The sequence below is a fragment of the Chrysemys picta genome, chromosome 7 (assembly GCF_011386835.1).
Source record: "Chrysemys picta bellii isolate R12L10 chromosome 7, ASM1138683v2, whole genome shotgun sequence".
Taxonomy (NCBI): domain Eukaryota; kingdom Metazoa; phylum Chordata; order Testudines; family Emydidae; genus Chrysemys; species Chrysemys picta.
The window spans coordinates 30,706,657-30,724,040 of record NC_088797.1 but is presented as its reverse complement, the minus strand read 5'-3'; the positions used below and the strand labels follow the sequence as shown (position 1 = coordinate 30,724,040).

At 52.1% G+C, this 17,384-nt stretch overlaps 1 protein-coding gene across 2 annotated transcripts in view; it reads right to left on the bottom strand.

Moving 5' to 3' along the window:
* MACROD1 (mono-ADP ribosylhydrolase 1) overlaps window positions 1-17,384 on the bottom strand; it is a 200,523-nt gene that overhangs the window by 34,207 nt on the left and 148,932 nt on the right. Inside the window, exon 4 of one of the 2 annotated variants that reach the window (XM_008179657.4) lies at window positions 15,048-15,077. The exons of the other annotated variant lie outside the window; for it this stretch is intronic. Coding sequence (XP_008177879.1) covers window positions 15,048-15,077 — 30 coding nt within the window. The remainder of the gene's footprint in view (window positions 1-15,047; window positions 15,078-17,384) is intronic. 2 annotated transcript variants of the gene reach the window in all.

Sequence of the window (17,384 nt, the reverse complement as noted above, 5' to 3'; positions counted from 1 at the left end):
AATGGCTCCTAAGTGCAGGGCTCACAGTTTGCAGGCCATGAATCATCCCGCCAGCCAACCCAGCAAAATCCCGCCTGCCTGCCCTGACAAATCAATAACCTGCTGGGCAGGAGCGGGGCTACAGAGCCCTGACTGGCCTAGCCTCCCGGCCTCCCCATAAGCACTCATGCCAAGCTTCGCCTAGCGGGCAACACGGGAGACCGGCTGGGGGGGGTCTCTCGCTAGCTGGGCCTGGATGGGTGGGGATGATGCTGAGACTGGCTTGGCCCAAGGTGGGGGGAGGGGTGGCGACACTAGAGAACGCGTCTTTGTACCCGTCCCCAACTCTCCTTGCTTTGCTCTGTGCGAGCTGCAATAACAGCCCCATGGCTCCCTCTCAAACCCTCCCATTGGTTCCGGCAGGGCTCAGACACACCGGCCTAGAATGGGCAACACTGCAGGGTTCCCCACTCAGGGGGCAGCCAAAGACAGCGGCAACTTGCCTAAGGACACACAGCCAGCCAGCCAGTGGGAGAAAAATGGAAACCAGGAGTCCTGCTCTAACCACACCCCCTCCCATAGCTGGGGATGGAACCCAGGTGTCCTGACTCCTGGCCCTCTCTGCTCTAACCCACTATTCCCCGCTCCCCTCCCAGAGCTGGGGATGGAACCCAGGTGTCCTGACTCTCCCTTCTGACCACAGCGGCTCTCTTCCGTCACGCCCCTGCACAAACACGCAGAGCACACGGGAGAGCGGGCAGGGAAGACGGATCAGCAGCTGTTTCAAATCTGCTATTCCCAGTTCATTATGGGGAGCCATCTCTCCTCTCAATGGACATTTGAAAGCACTGAGCGTCCATTATATACACAGGAGGCGCCATTCATCACTCACGCTCGTTGCCTTGATCCCAGCTCTGTGACAGCCCCATGCCAGCCGTCCGGCCCCAACTCCCGCCACACACAGACAGGCTCATTCATTACAGTCCAGAGCTGCTGGAGGCAGGAACCTGGGCTAGTCAGAGCAACCCCTGGCTGAGCTGAACTTAGCCCTCATGTCTTGCAATGGAGGGGCGGGAGTATGCCGTGGATTGGGCTGAGGGGGCAATGCTAAGATCCGCTGGCCCCTGGGAGGGTCACTGAGGCTGGCTCGGTGCAGGGGGAAGTGACTCCCAGCACAAGCAACGCTGGAAGGATTTCCCACCGGAATTCTAACTTGCAATTTGCTGCTCTAACCACTAGACCCCCACTCCTTCCCCAGAGCTGGGGCTAGAACCCAGGAGTCCTGGCTCCCAACCTCCAACCCACTCCCATAGCGGGGGATAGAACCTACGGGTACATCTACACAGCAGTTAGACACCTGCGGCTGATCTGTATCAGCTGACTCAGACTTGTGGGGCTGTGGGGCTGTGAAAATAGCTGTGTTGATGTGTGGGACCCTGCTTTAACCACTAGACCCCACTCCCCTCCTGCAGCAGGGCACAAAATCTAGGAGGCCTGACTCACCATCAGACCCTCAGAGCAGTTTGAAACTTACCCATCCAACGCCCCCCCCCACCTGAAGAGAGAAAATTCCACCCATGCTTAGGGGCTTCCGGTGGTGGGTGGGGAACATGTAGGACTCCGAACATAGTGATGGGGCTGGGCTGAGCTTCTCTGGCCTATCATTTACAGCAGGACAAAGCATGCAGGCAGCGCAGTCAAACATTAGGGCACTGGGCTGGGATCCAGGGTTCTATTCCTGCCTCTCCTACATGACCTCAGGCGAGGCCCTTCCCCTCGTTGTGACTGATTCCCCCTATGCTTTGTCTAGTTAGATGGTGAGTGAGCTCTTCAGGCCGGGACTGTCTCTCGTTGTGTGTCTGTGCAGTGCCCAGCCCAGCAGGGCCCCATCTCAGTCAGAGTCTGTGCAGAACCAGCGCAATAAGGACCCTGATCTCAGCTGGGGTCTGTGCAGCGCCCAGCAAAATCAGGCCCTGATCTCGGTCGGTGTCTGTGCAGCGCCTGGCACAAGGGGGCCCTGATCTTGGTCGGGGTCTGTGCAGCGCCTAGCACAAGGGGACCCTTATCTCATGTGCTGTTGCAATAATAATATCAGACACTGCTTCCTTCTGACTGGATGTAGTTCTTGTCCTTTTTACACTGGCATAAACGGCAGCACAAAGGACAAGATGACAGAGAATTAAGCTGGCGCTGAAATAAGTCTGTCTTTCACCCTTGCCTTTGCACAACAGTGGGGTGACCCCAGAATGGATCCCAAACATCCCTGTCCCTGGGATCCCGACATCCAAGCAATGTAATCTATGACAGCATAGAGGTCCCAGTAATGATACTAATCCCGAGTTCTTCTACAGCCCTTTCCATCGTAGACCTCAAAGCCCATAAATATCCTTATCCCCATTTTACAGCTGGAGAAACCAAGGCACAGAGCGGTGACGTGACATGGCCCAGGTCACCCAGCAGGCCAGTGGCAGCTCCAAGAATAGAACCCAGGTGTCCGGAGTCCCACTCCAGTGCTCCATCCAATCAGCTGCACTGCCTCCTAACCAAAATTATTAACTTAAAAGTGACCAAATGAATTACTGGCCTCCCCACTACACTGTGGGGATCAGTGCTAAGTAAAACGCCCCCTGGATTACTGAGTGAAGCAGCACCGGTGGCAGGTTACATAGACGCTCCTGCAGTGATGCAGGGACTGTGGGGGGTTGCATGAAAGAGGCAGGCCACAAGCAATCTCGACTCCCCCTCCCCGGGTAGCTAAAGGATTAGCTCCCAAGGTTCCTGTGTTGTTTATTAATCAGGCTCCACAAAAGTTGAGCCCTGTTGCTGTCCATGCTAATCCAAGCCGAATGATTTTCAAATCCATTGCGAAACCAATAATGGCATAAGCGGGTTTACTGCTGATTGAGAGATAGGGCTCCCGCGCCACCAGAGTGAGAGGGATCAAGGGAAGCTCCAGTTATGAAAAAAGGGGAAAAGCTGCTGCCTAAATAAATATTTAAACCCCGGGATAATCCCATAAAACTCAGCAAACATGTCCCCATCCCTGCAGCTCTGCCCCTCCAGGCTGGTGGGATTGGCAGAGGCTTGCTACACTCAGTGGATGGTTGCCCATAACATGGATTCTGAATTGCCAGCTGCTGTGAATTCCCCCTCGCCCCCGGCAGCCAGAATTACATGAGAATCTCAGTGATTAATAAATAAATACTCAATAATGTTAATCAGGTCTTTTCTCTATAGACAATCATGGACCTGGTTTAAGCCAATACCAAGCACCCTTCTTCTGGGCTACATGGAAGGAGCAATTAAGCTTTTTTTATGTAGTGATAGCTGGAAGCCACTGGCCAAGGCCAAATGGCAAAGTCTGAGCAAGAACTAACATAAGGAGAATTAGGCCTGGTCTACACTGAAAAGTTAGTTCAACATAGCTACAGCACTTAGGGGTGTGAAAAATTCACACTCCGGAGCACTGTAGTTGCTAACCTAACCCCCAGTTTAGATGTGGCTAAGTGATGGAAGAATTCTTCTGTCAATCTAGCTACCACAGCTCATGGAGGTGGATTACCAACATTGACGGAAAAACCCGTTCCGTATCTTTTGGAAGCATCTACACTGCGGCACTTCAGCGGCATAGCTGCAGCGCCATAGCTGTGCTGTTGTAGCAGCCATAGGGTAGGCATGGTCTCAGACTGGTTACAGGGGCTAAGGGATGGTTCGGCAAGATGTGTGTGTGGCAGAGAGGCAGAAAGCCAGCAGAGAGCAGGAGAAGCAATTGTGAGTGTGGCTCTGAGAGGGAGCAGAGGAAAAAAAACATTTTGTGGAAAAGACAGATCTTCTGAGGGAACACACGCAGGTTTAAAAACTTGCCTGGTTTCTGGCCAGCTCACCCACCTGGCTCCTTGGCAGCCCGCTGGAAGGACTGCCTTGGGGGCAGGATCCCTGGGCTTCTATGGGTACTGGCTCCAGGGCAGCCTGCCATGCCTGGGGAGCCAGACAGTCAGGCAGCTTGGGGAGCCAACTAGCCCAGGAGACTGGAGGCCCTGAAGTCCCCAACTCCAAGGCAGTCAACCTGGAGCTGGGACCCTGGAAGCTCTGGCAACAGCTGGCTGAAACAGTTTCACAGCTGCTATTCAGTGGTGGACAGCCGTGAAACTGACAAGAATCAGGTCAGGAGCTACCAGGGCTCCAGGGGCACACACTTCATTTAGGAAACCCCATGTTTCGCTGTTTTCAAAATGAAATACTGTGGGATTTTAGTTCAAGTTTTTGGCTTTTTGGGGTGAAATTTTTTCCAAAACTCAAAAATTATTGTAGAACAGAAATTCAGTTTCCCAGCCCATTCTGCACAGAGCAAAGAATCTGCCTGCTGGTGTTTGTTTCCATTGCGTTCAGGGAAAGAGGACTATGTGCACATTATTTTTAAATAAACAGGATTGTACAGAAGAATGTACCTAACTCACATCATTGATTTCTCCTCCTAATGGAAACAGCCCAGCGAGTCCCTGGATACTGGCAAACCGCTCGGCCAAAGGGGTAGCAGTAACAATTGCAGTAGTGCCCAGGAACTCCAGTTGTGGAGCAGGACCCCCGGGTGCCACACAGACTAAGAACCAAAAAGAGTAAGGGTCTAATTCTGCTGATTCTAGAGAAAGCCCTGAAGAGGATGTGACCTTCCCAGAGTTCAGAATCCAGGATTAGAATGACATTTACTGTATTACGGTTTAGAAACTCATGATTTTTTAAGCTAGGCTTGTGCTTTTTGGAGGCCTGCCTCATGGATTTTGATTGGGGAGAGGCAGTGGTACTGTTGGAATTTGGGCCAGGGTCTCAGCCTGTATAAATGATCAGAGTTAATTTACACCAGATTAGGATCTAACCCAGTGTATTTTGGTTGAGAGGCGTGTGTATGTGTGGCGGTGCAGTACAGATTGTAAACTCTTGGCATCAGAGAACATTTAATGGCTAGATATTTGTACAGCACCCGGTACAATGAGGTCCCAATTGCCATTGGCATACGTCTGTTTTATTTATCATTTAAATTATATTACAGGGCATGTAGGGGCTGCAACCAACGTTAGCCCCCTGTTGTGCCAGGTGCTGCACTACTTCCAACCACAACCAGCCCCCCATTGTGCCAGGTGCTGCACAGACCCCACAGAGATCAGGGCCCCCACTGTGCCACAAAGACCCCAGCAGAGATTGTGAGCCCCACTGTGCCAGGTCCTTCACAGACAGAGTGAGAGACAGCCTCTGCCCTGACGCACTTCCAATATAAATAGACAAAGGGGGCAAAGGGGAAACAGAAGCATTGAGCAGGAATGGGGTGTAGCCAGGAACCAGGAGTAGAATCAAAGCGTCCTGTTCCCCAGGCCACTAGGCCAGTCAGCTCTGTCCCCTGAGATCAACTGTCGCTTTGTAAGGAGAGTGGCGCTGGCTTAACAGTGTGATGGGAGGAGACTTTACCTGGGCCCTAAGATGGAGAGGAGGGTGCATAAAAAACCCATCCAGTAGCAGCCTTGAATTAATCTGTCACTAAGCGCGCAGGCAGCGGCCCCGGCGCGTCCGTGATTTAGATGAATAATTGAAACGCTCCGATACATTTATTATCCCTTTAGTGCAAAAGTGGCAGAGAGAGACGAGTGGTAATTGAAAAATAGAACACAAATCTCTTGGTGAAAGCGCTGTTTCTTATCACAGAGTAAACATGTCAGGCCTAATAAACAAGAGAGACGCTGGGGGGGGGGGGGGGGGGAGGTGTTTGTTGATTTAATTCCTGATTTAAAGCCCCTGACTCTATTTCTTCCCCACACAAAAGACAAAAAGGGCTTTTCTTCCACCTCCCCCAGCTCCTTTATTGACCCAGGACAAAAGCAGTTTATAGCTGGACTGTCAAGGGGGAGAGCTCTGGACTCCTCCACACTGAACTGGCTGCTAGTAATGCCCAGCAGGGCCTGAGGCAAACCTGGCACAGGGTAGGCCCTTCGGTGCCAGCCAGCTGGGCTGTGGTCTGGGAGCTCAAGTGGGGTAGTTTGCTGCTCAGGGGGAAGCTTAGAGTGTGGGGGGGTGACTTGGGGGGCGAAGGGGTCTCTGTGCTGCAGGGAATAAGATGAGGGGGTCAGCACAGGGGGTGCTCTCCCCAGGCAGTCACTGCTGGCCCTACAGAACCAGTGCGGCACTGTGGAATGCTATGCTGCAGAGAGCAGGGCAGTGGAAAGTGCTCTCCCCTTTGACTCCAGTGCCCCAGCTCGGGAGCCTCTATGCACTATCATAATATAAACGTGAAATAATAACAATGCTGCCTTTCCTTTTTCTCTGCAAAGCCTGAGGAACTCCTCTCCACAAGAAGCCATCCCTTAGCATGGCTTGACAAAAGGATTGGGCTTTATTTACATGGGGGTAGAAGAGATTTCATAGAGTTCAAGGCTAGATGGAACCATTAGATTATTTAGTCTAACCCCTTGTATAACACAAGCCAGAGAATGTCACCCAGTTACCCCTAGACTCAGCCCAGAGACTTCAGTTAGATCAAAACATTTCAGCCCTCAGGAGACTAACCAGTTGTGAGCCCGAGGCAGGGAACAGGAGAGACTGAGGAGCCACCAATGCCCAAGGCCCCTGCACTGGCAAGGAATCGCTGAGGTGAGCCATGCCCATGTGATCCCCAAGGTGACCTGCGTCCATGCTGCAGAGACAGGTGAAAACTCCCAACGTCCCTGCCAATCTGACCTGGGTGAAATTCCTGACCCCAAATCTGATGATCAGCTGGACCCTGATCATCTCTGCAAAACTCACCAGCCAGGCAGCTAGAGAGAGGATTCTCTGGACCAGCTCAGAACTTGGCCCACCCTGCCTGGTGTCCCATCTCCAGCTGTGGCCGATTCCTGATGCTTCAGAGGAAAGTGAAAAAAACAAACCAACCCAACCCAGAAGACAGCTGGCTGACTGTGCTTCAGGGGAGAAATTCCCTCCTGGATGCTTGTGGGCAACCAGCTAAAGCCCTGAAGCATGAGATGAGATTAGAGTCGTTATCTAAATGCAGAGCTGCAGTATGGCTTTTAGAAGGCAAATCAACTCTCATGCTTCAGGGCTTCTCTAATAGAGGATCAGGAAGATCCTTCCGCCCCATGGGCAGTTTCTCCTGTCAGTGCCACTAGACAGCCTGTACTGAATGGATCTTTAGAACAATTGATCTTTTCCTCCTAAGAAACAAAATGGGTGTGACTCAGCTCTAAACAGGGATATGGGAAACCAAGTAATTTTAACTCTGTCCCTCCCACAGCTGATTCTCTGGAATCATCTGCGGGGGGAGGATGCCATGGCTGTCCAATGTTCCTCTGAAGCTAAGAGCTTGTCCCTGGAGTTGAGGAATGGAAGGACTTCCCTTGCAGAGAGACTTTGGGAGTCTCTCTCCCAAAGCCCCATGGGGGAAACAATGGAGCAGGAATTCTCGATTATCCACACATGGGCTAGACGTTTAAAAGACACCCAATGAAAGATGCTCTATAAGGAGCTATAGGCGAGAGGGTAGCTTGGCCTAGTGGACAGGACAATGGCCTAAGAGTCAGGTTCAATTCCTGGCACTGCTGGGTGACTTTGGACAAATCAATTCCCCTCCCTGTGCCTCAGTTTCCCCATCTGTAAAGTGGGGATAAGGATGCTTTGGAAAGTGCTTCAAGATCTGTGGATGAAAAGCGCTATCAAAGAGGCAGTGGTCTGAGAGCTGTAGAGAAGGGATGGTTCCACCCCAGAGACCTCAGGAATCACAATGCATGATCATTTGCCCAGCATGTTGGGGGAATCTAGGGGATCCAGCTAAGAGAGACACTCCTGGAGGGGATCCGGAGAATCCAGTGTCTAGAGGGAACGCCGTTGGACCCCCTTTTGGAAAAGGCCTTACTACACCCACCAACCTTGGTACCAATAAACCCTAACCACAGACCCTTCTTCTGCTCTAAATCCCAAACCTGACTCCCCCAACCCCAACACTGAGGTCTTCAAATCCAGCCTGGCTGCCTTTCTGGAAGGTGCTTTAGCCAAACACCAGATATTGGGTTCAGTATGGGGGGAAGTGGGTGAAATTCTGGATGATCTAACAGGCCCTTCTGGCCTTAAACTCTATGAATCAGAGTTTTGACTTAGAAAAGGGAGAAGGAACCAGATACTCCATGAAACCCACTAGGGACTCGACTCTCTATTTGCTATTGATTTCACATAGAAGGTGCCTAAAAGGTGCTGGGAGGCAGGAAAAGATAGATAGATAGATAGATAGATAGATAGATAGATAGATAGATAGATAGATAGATAGATAGATAGATAGATGTGTATGGGGATAGATAGATAGATAGATAGATAGATAGATAGATAGATAGATGGGTGTGTATGGGGATAGATAGATAGATAGATAGATAGATAGATAGATAGATAGATAGATAGATAGATAGATAGGTGTGTATGGGGATAGATAGATAGATAGATGGGTGTGTATGGGGATAGATAGATAGATAGATAGATAGATAGATAGATAGATAGATAGATAGATAGATAGATAGATAGATAGATTCCCAGTCCCACTGGCAGGAGGAAAATAAAATGCACTTTAAAATCAGCCCTGAGAAAACCTCCTTCCTGCACGCATGCATGAGCGCGCACGCACGCACACACACACACACTGAAACAGAGAAATGGGCCTTCTCGGGAGGGTTAGAAAGCGACTTGGCAGACACGTGGGCTCAGCAACTCAGCAGCAGCGTGGGTGGTCTGTACAGCAGTGAGCCAGTTGGAGGGCAGGGTCAGGAGTGCAAGAGATGTTGTGCTGTGTACGTATATATGTGCTTAACTTGTGCCGTGAGTGTGATGTGTGTGGATGGAGGGTGTGTGTATATGGTCATCTCTTCCCTAGCCTCTCAGGCCCAGAACACAGGTGTGCCACCTGCAGCTGCAGCCGTCTGTCCCTCCCATGAGGGGGCCGGTTATCAATGAGCCCCCCTGGGAGATGTGTGTGTGGATGGAAGCTGCGTCCAGGTGGTGTGTCTGGATGTGTGTGCACGTGTGCTCTGTGTGTGTCTGCATGTCTGCGGGGGGGGGGTATGAATTTGGATGTGGCCGGTGTGTGTCGGTGTGTGTGTCCAGATGTATGTTTGTGCGTGTACAGATGCGTCGTGGAGTGTGTAGATGTGTGTCTATGACTGTGTATCAGTGGGGATGTCTAGGTGTGAGGGGTTTCTTTGTGTACGTAGATGTTGTGATGTGTGTGTGTTCGTCTGTGTGTATCAGGAAGAACAAGAAATGCAAACATCTTAGTCAAATCGATCTATATGGAGCCTGGGACAAAGAGTTAAAAGCGATTCTTTCTTGCTTTCTTTCTTTCTATGGCTGCTGCCCGTGGTGGGGGAGGCGAGCGGGGTGTGTGGATCAGGGACACAATGTGGTCCTATTGTTTGGTTTTCAACAGAAGCGCTGGCCTGCATAAAATCCAGCCATTTGCTGGTTCCTGCCCCACGGCCTCTGCTTGCTCCTTTGTCATGTCACCTCCTTTCAGCTCCATGGCTTCTCCCCTAATGCCCAGCGAGGCCGCACTGAGACGGGACCTAGCTTTGCTTATCCCTGCTCTGGATGGGTCTGACGGATCCACGGCAGACGCTGAACTCCATTCTGTGCTAGGGCTCCTGATGCTGCTGGGGCTGGACTGCAAAATCCCCTATTGAATTGCCAGGCTGGAGCGGCCCAGGGGGCATCTAGCTGGGGCTCCCGTCTCCAGCAGCAGGCAGCACTAGCTGCTACAGAGGCAGGGCCAGGAAATCCTGCAGTTATGGGGTAAAGTGTCCCCAGGGACTTTTCCCCGTGAAAGAAATGGGACAGATCCTCACTGGTGTAAATCAGTGTTGTTCCATTGACTCCAGTGGAGCAACACCAATTCCCACTAGCTGGGGATTCAGCCCTAGTGACTAATGGAGCAATGTTGATTTACACCACCCGTGGATCTGGCCCACTGACTCCAATGGAGCTATGGCTGATTTACCTAGGGTGATCAGAATTCCCGATTTTATAGGGACAGTCCCGATTTTTGGGTCTTTTTCTTATATAGGCTCCTATTATCCCCCACCCCCGTCCCAATTTTTCACATTTGCTGTCTCGTCACCCTAGATTTACCCCAGCTGTGGATCTGGCCCGGTCACTCCAATGGGGTGCTGCTGATTTACTAGCTAATCTTGGAGCATTTCTGCTACAGGGATTTTGCCCCAAATGCCGAGCGTGGTGTGTTCCGTTCCTAAATGTCCTTGTCGGGAAGAACAATCAAGTGCCTTCGCTTGGATTTTATTTTCCACCCTTAAAAGTTGTTTTGCAATCAAATTAAAGAGAGAGGCCAAGGCGCGGGGGGGGGGGGGGGGGGGGGGGGGGGGGGGGGGGGACACGACATGTCCCTTCCTCTAATGCACTCACCCGCCACTAAGTGCCATAAATCTGAGCCTGGTGTTAAAATGCAGGACCTCAGAACTCTGCTGTTTTACAAAAAATCCCCATAAATCTCCTGCGAGAGTGGACTAATGGACAGAACAACAGAATGACATGGGGAGAGGGCTCCAACACAGCCCTCACAGCTCCTGTGTTCTCAGCACCACATGGACAGGAAGGGGCCAGCTCCAGCTGTATTGTGATAGCACAGATCAGAGCCCTCATTGTGCCAGGTGCTGCACAGTCCCTGACCGAGATCAGAGCCCTCATCGTGCCAGGCGCTGCACAGTCCCTGACCGAGATCAGAGCCCTCATCGTGCCAGGCGCTGCACAGACTCCGTCCGAGATCAGGGTCCCCATTGTGCCAGGCGCTGCACAGACCCCATCCGAGATCAGGGTCCCCATTGTGCCAGGCGCTGCACAGATCCCGTCCGAGATCAGGGCCCCATTGTGCCAGGCGCTGCACAGACCCCGTCCGAGATCAGGGCCCCATTGTGCCAGGCGCTGCACAGACCCCGACTGAGATAAGGGCCCCATTGTGCCAGATGCTGCACAGACCGTGACCGAGACCAAGGCCTAGGGTGACCAGATGTCCAGATCTTATAGGGACAGTCCCGATTTTTGGGTCTTTTTCTTATATAGGCTCCTAATACCCCCCACCCCCGTCCCAATTTTTCACATTTGCTGTCTGGTCACTCTACCAAGGCCCCACTGCACAGACACACATCGAGAGAGTCCCTGCCCCAAAGAACTAATCATCTGAATTGACAAATAGCCTTTTATCCCTTTTTGCAGAGGGGGAAACTGAGGCACAATAAGCACAGGGCCAGATTTTCAAGTGCCGTACGCCCCCAATTGAAGCTGGATTTCCCACGGATCGTAGCTCCTGTTAGGCATCCAAACGAACACAACCAGATTCTTCCAAAGGCTCTGCCAACACTTGGTGGGCAGGCACCCAACTCCCAATGATTACAAGACTTAGTACCTAGGGGCTTTGGAAAATTGCACTGGGTGCCTGTCTGCATCTTAAGACAACTCCCTATCTTTGTAAATCTGGCCCCTGGGTGCCTAAGGATACCAGTGTCCAAAGCATCTAAATGACTTGGAGGCCTAAATCCTATTTTCAAAAGAAACTTAAGTCCAGTTAACACCCAATGGCTCTTAACTGCACAAATTCAGCTCTGAAGCAGAACTTAGTGGAAAACAGTTTTCCTGTTCTCTGAATATTTTGAGAGTCTGAAAATTTCCCCTGCCCCGAATTGGGAGGAAAATCAAAATCTTGACCAATTTTCCTGCACCGTGAACAGTTTCAACAAATGGGCGTATTTGGCCAAAAACGTTTTATCAAAAATTTCCCATCAGCTCTACCTCTACATGCCTGAGTCATTTATGAAAAAAGGACAGCGGCCCCTAAGTCACTTAGACACTCAACATTTTTAGTCAAAGCACCTAAATCCCTCTGGATCTTTTTGAATATCCCGGCCTGTATTTAACATCCAGGCTGATTGCATGGCCAGGTGTTACTGATCTCACACACAGATACACATGTGTCCCGACAGGGGAATTTATACGAGTTATATTTAGCTCTGGGTAGTGGCAGGAGTCCTTCTGAGTTGTCAGAGAGCCCACCTTGCTCGCATAAATCTCGCCATGTGTCTAAGCGAGCCCTGTCACTTCTCATTTACTGGGAGATCTACTTGCATCCTTTCGGAGATATAGAAATTGATTTGTTCTTTTGCTATTTTGCTGATTAGGGTTTAAAAATTCCCTCAGACTGAATACTTCTGGCTATTGCTTAGTCAACGCAAGAGAGCAATAAATGGCAAGGCTGGAGAGTCTGAGGGGTGGGCCTGGGGCTCAGGCCATCTGGGTTCTATTTCTAGCTGTACCACAGGCTCCTTGGACAAGTCACTTAAGGTCAAATTTTCAAAAGTGGCTCAGGCATTGAGACCCAAATCCTCAAAAGTATTTAGGTGCCTAATTCTCATTCATTGCCGTGGGAGTTGGGTACCTTAATAGTCATTGAAGGTCAACACAAGTCATGTTTGAAAATGAGATATAGGCTCCTAAATCATGTAAGTCCTTTTGAAAATTTTACCCTTATGCTCAAATAAATTTGTTAGTCTCTAAGGTGCCACAAGTACTCCTGTTCTTTTTGCTGATACAGACTAACACGGCTGCCACTCTGAAACCTGTCTACATTTAATGTCAGCGCTGAACTCCTTTAAGCATCACAACAAACTCCTCTGCAAACCTTGCCGATCCAAAAGGCCAGGTTCTTCCCCCCCATCCTGCTGCCATGGCGGGAGGCTGAGTGCTGTACCCGCTGTCAGCAGTATTTGCGATGGGAGAGGTCACATGTTAATGGGGTGGCGGATAAATCCCACCCGGCACCGTTTATCATCGAGTGACAACTCCAGGCCTTTTAAAAGTAGAAATAAAATGGGATCTCTGAGGTCAGGGATAAATAAGGGAGCCGTTACTGCTGGCAGTGAGGAGGCCCCGGAGCGGGCAGGGCTGGGCGGGGGTTGTTTGTTTTCCTGGGTCATTAATTTCCCCTTCATTCCATTCTCTGCTTCAGGCTCCCAACACCACCACCTTGGGCTGTGACTTTGTGAAACGGCTGCTAAGCAGGGCTTGCTGGGTGACCCAGGGCCCTCGTGCTGGTGAGCGGAGAGGGCTCAGTGGGGGTGCTCTAAGCTTGGGGTCAGCACTAGCCTCGATGCCCCAGTGGTGTGGGGGGTCGGGAAGGGGCACTCCTCTCCTCATGGGCAGTGCTGATCCCAGCGGCCCAGTGTGGTGCTAGGGTGCAATGTGCTGGAGCGAGCGGGGCTGGGGGCTCAGAAGCAAGCACTGACCCTCAGTTAGCGCTGCCCTCAGGCCCCCCACTAGGGGGTGCTGTGCTGCAGGAAAGGGGGTGGGGGGCTCAGAGAGAGCACTCGCAAAGCTAGTGTTAGTCCTGGAGTCACATTCAAGTCTCCCACCTTAAATTCCCACCACCACATTCAGTTGGATACAATGCTATTCTCTTCCTGCACTAAGCTGTTGTGTAGTGTTGCTCTGTACTGTTAAGCAGCCCCCGTGTTCCCTCCCTAGAGGCAGCTGCATCTCAGCACCGGGTGAAGGATCCCTGTGAAAATCAAGTGACGTGTCAGGGCATGTAACACACTAGTCCCCTCCATGCGGACTCTGGCTGCTGTGCAGGCAGGCGTGAATGGCCAAGCCGTCTCTGCTCAAGCAGAACCCCGTTCTCACTCATGTCCTGGCAGAGAGGGACTCTGCGGGCACCATGTCAAAGCCAAGTCTGACCGTGGACTAGAGAAACTTGAGGGAGCCCTGGGTGAGGGAGCCCTGGGTCTGGGCAGGTTGCACTGTGTGTGTGTGTGTGGGGGGGCGATCTGCTAAGCGGGTCTTCTTTCTTTAAGCCACTTTTATGTAATCAGAGCAATGTAGGGCTGGAAGGGACCTGGAGAGGTCAGCTAGTCTGGCCCCCTGTGCTGAGGCAGGGCAAATAAACCTCCACCATCCCTGAAAGGTGTTTGTCCAGCCTGTTCTTGAAACCCTCCCGTGACGGGGAATCCAAGCTCTCCTGGAAGGCCATTCCAGAGCTGTGCTACCCTTAGAATCCGAAAGTTCTGCCTCACATCTGACCTAACTCCCTTGCTGCAGATCAAGCCCATTACGGCTTGTCCTGCCTTCAACGGCTATGAATGGTGAAGTTTAGAATGGGAATCCGTCCCTCCACCCACCCCATACACACCCTAGGTCAGGGCCCCCATTGTGCTGGGCGCTGCACAGACACTTAAGCGTGGCTTTAACTCTGCCAGTCTAGTTAAAGCGGTGTGAGGGGTCCCCCTAGTGTGGACGTGGTTAGATCGGGACAAATTTGCTTTATCCCAATCTAGCTATGCTCATAAGGAAAGGGAAGGGCAGCAAGCTGTGCTAGTATAACAACAATCCCTAGCTTTCATCAGCAGATCTCCCAGTGCTTTACCCAGGGAGGCAGGGCCGACGAGAGGGGGGGAAGCCGGTACAAATTACCCAGGACCAGCGGTCCGAAAGGGGGCCCAAGACCCAGCTTCCCCCACCCTCGTCGGCCCTGTTTAGCTGGTCCGCCCTTGCTGGGGGGGGCCCGAAATTTTTTTTTCACCGGGGCCAGAACCCGCTCTTGGCGGCCCTGCAGTGTCTCCAGGGCTCTAACCACTAGGCAACACGGCTGTTTAAGGCATTTTTATACCTGTATAACTGCATCCAATCTCGGGCTGCTATAACTAGATTGCTAAAGAACCTGCCCCTCACACCCGACGGAGTTCTACCAGGACACAGACTGTGTGCAGAGGAGCCCACAGCCAGAGGCAGTCCCTGCCCCAAAGAGCTCGTTATGTAAACAGACAAAAGCAGGAGGGGAAACTGAGGCACAGAGTGGGGCAGAGACTTGTCCACGGTCAGGAGCTGAACCGAGGAACCCGGGGTCTCAGTGCAGCGCCAGAGACGGGCGCTCTCAATCTCTCTCCCTTCACACTTCAACACGTGTCAGTAATTCAAAGAAATTCAATATTGATTTTTTTGTTCCTCCCAACAAAAAAACTCCAGCGCAAAGGTTTAAATTTCACACTCACCACCACCACCTCCAAGCAGGGAGCTGTTAGCTGCAAAGAGACAGAGAGATCCCAAGTTATTAAAAGGAGACTGGCTAGAGAGACGTTATCACACACAGCCCTAGGCATGGCATGGAGATTTCTGAGCACATGGCTGTGGCAGGCCCCTTGTACGCATGGGGGAAGGTCTTAAAGCCAATGAAACAGAGAGAGGGGACAGGAGTCAGGACTCCTGGGTTCTCTCCCCAGCTCGAGGAGAGGAGTGGGGAGTCTCGCTCTAGCGGGTTAGAGCAGGGGGTTGGAGTCAGGACTCCTGGGTTCTCTCCTGGGTCTGGGAGAGGAGTGGGGGGGTCTGGTGGGTTAGACAGCAGAGTGGCCTGGGAGTTGAGACTCCTGGGTTCTATTCCTGAGGTGGGTAGTGGAGGGCTGAGAGCCAGGACACCTGGGTTCTCTGCCTGGCTTGCGGTGTGGTGGGGGGTCAAGACCACAGAGTGCTTTAGATTTCCAAGAGGCTTTACAAACACGAACCAATTAATCATGGGCACTTAGCACTTGGCAGTTTGGCTGATGTCTGCTCTGGGGCCACTTTGCATTACAGGAGTTCTCTGTTTACCCGTTCCTATAAAGATGGGGAGGACGGGGCTGGCAGTGAGGAAAGATGCTCCTTTGCACCTCCAGGGCACTCAGGACAATTATCCTCTGCAGGGAGCCCTTTCCCCTTCCAAGGCAGGGGAAGTACACATGGACCTAGCTGTGATAACTGCCCCATGACAATCTTTCCATGGCCTCTGGTCCCCTCCACTGGGGGTCACACAGATGCCAATCAAAGGAGGCAGGTCAGTGGTTTTCCCCACTGACGGATGGGGAAACGGAGGCACAGAGAGTGGGAGGTGGCTGGGGACAGAACCCAGGCATTCTGACTCCCAGCCCCTCCTGCTGTAATCTATTAGATCCTGCTCCCCTCCCAGAGCTGAGGATAGAACCCTAGCACCCCCCCGCTCTAGCCACTAGACCCCACTGCCCTGCCCCAGCTGTTGCAGACATTCTCTGGGTCTCCTGGTTATAGCCATGGCACTATGGGGCTCCGGGCTTGACTACAGGAGCCAGACAGGCTTTCAATGTGAGAGGGGGTGTTTCCAAGGTGACAGGAGTCTGATGCGATGCTCCCGTTGCCAAGGTAACTCCCCGGTAACAGGTGCTAAACCATCAGCAAATTGCCAGGGCATGAATGAGAAGCGGAAATCTATCTGTTTCCAACCCCAGCAAGGGAGAGGCTAGCTTTGACTGATCCCCTCTAACGAGGCCTGGGCTCTGATGAGCTTTACAAACTGCTCAACGATAACAAGTCTGGCGCTGAGATGCGGTGGAGTGGGGTCAGGGGGCTGTTTATATAGGGATGCCTTGTCCTGTGCTGACAAGTCGCTGCCTCTGGAGTGGGAGCTGTTTACACAGAGATCCCTGGCCCCACACTGAGATGCAGCCACGTCTGGGGCAGGGCGCGGGGGCTGTTTATACCCATTCCACCAAAACTCATCCATTAGAGTTTCTCTTCACTTTTCTGACCCCTTTTGCTAATGTAGGGTTCCTGTTCTCCACTCATCTACCTAGGGTGTAACTGCACTTCCTTTTCCAGAGTGCCTCCTGATTTACACCCGTCTGAGCACAATCAAACCAGACAGAGTGACACCTGATTCCCACCCATGTGAGCAGAACTGAGTGTGGTGGGGTTACTCCATATTCTCACCATCTTGGGCAGTACCAGCGACTGACTGACACTGACCCAGGTTGCTGACGGAGAATGGGCCGGCTGTCCTGGTTGCCATCACCCTAACCCCTCTGTCAGACATCCAGAGAGCCCATCTACCAGCTGGGTCTACCCCTAATGCCAGCAAGAGCCAATCTGCCCACCAACATTTAATCTATCAGCTCCCCCGTCACCCCAAACCCGGCGCTAGAAATGAATGGAGGCTGTCAGTCTTTCCCCATCCCCACCATGCTTGGATGCATGGGGACCCCCCTGTGTAGAACTCTCTGAACCCAGGCAGGGGAGGGCTGCTATGGACAGGTCCCCTGTCTGTATCAGGCTTCCTATGGCGGAGCAATTGAATCCCCTGGTTATATTCCTGGCATGGAGGTTTTACCTGTCCCCCTTTCCTCCCCGGCAGTGAGAAGCTGTTTGGAGGAGCAGCAGCATTTTGGGAACGTACAGGGGTAGGTGAAGTGTTCAGAGTGACTCAGTAAGGGGTGCTCTCCCCCCAAGTCAGTGCTGACCTCAGTTCCCCAGTGCAGCACTAGGGGGCGATATGCTGCAGGGAGCAGGGTGGGGGGCTCAGTAGGGGGTGCTCTTTCTTCTAAATC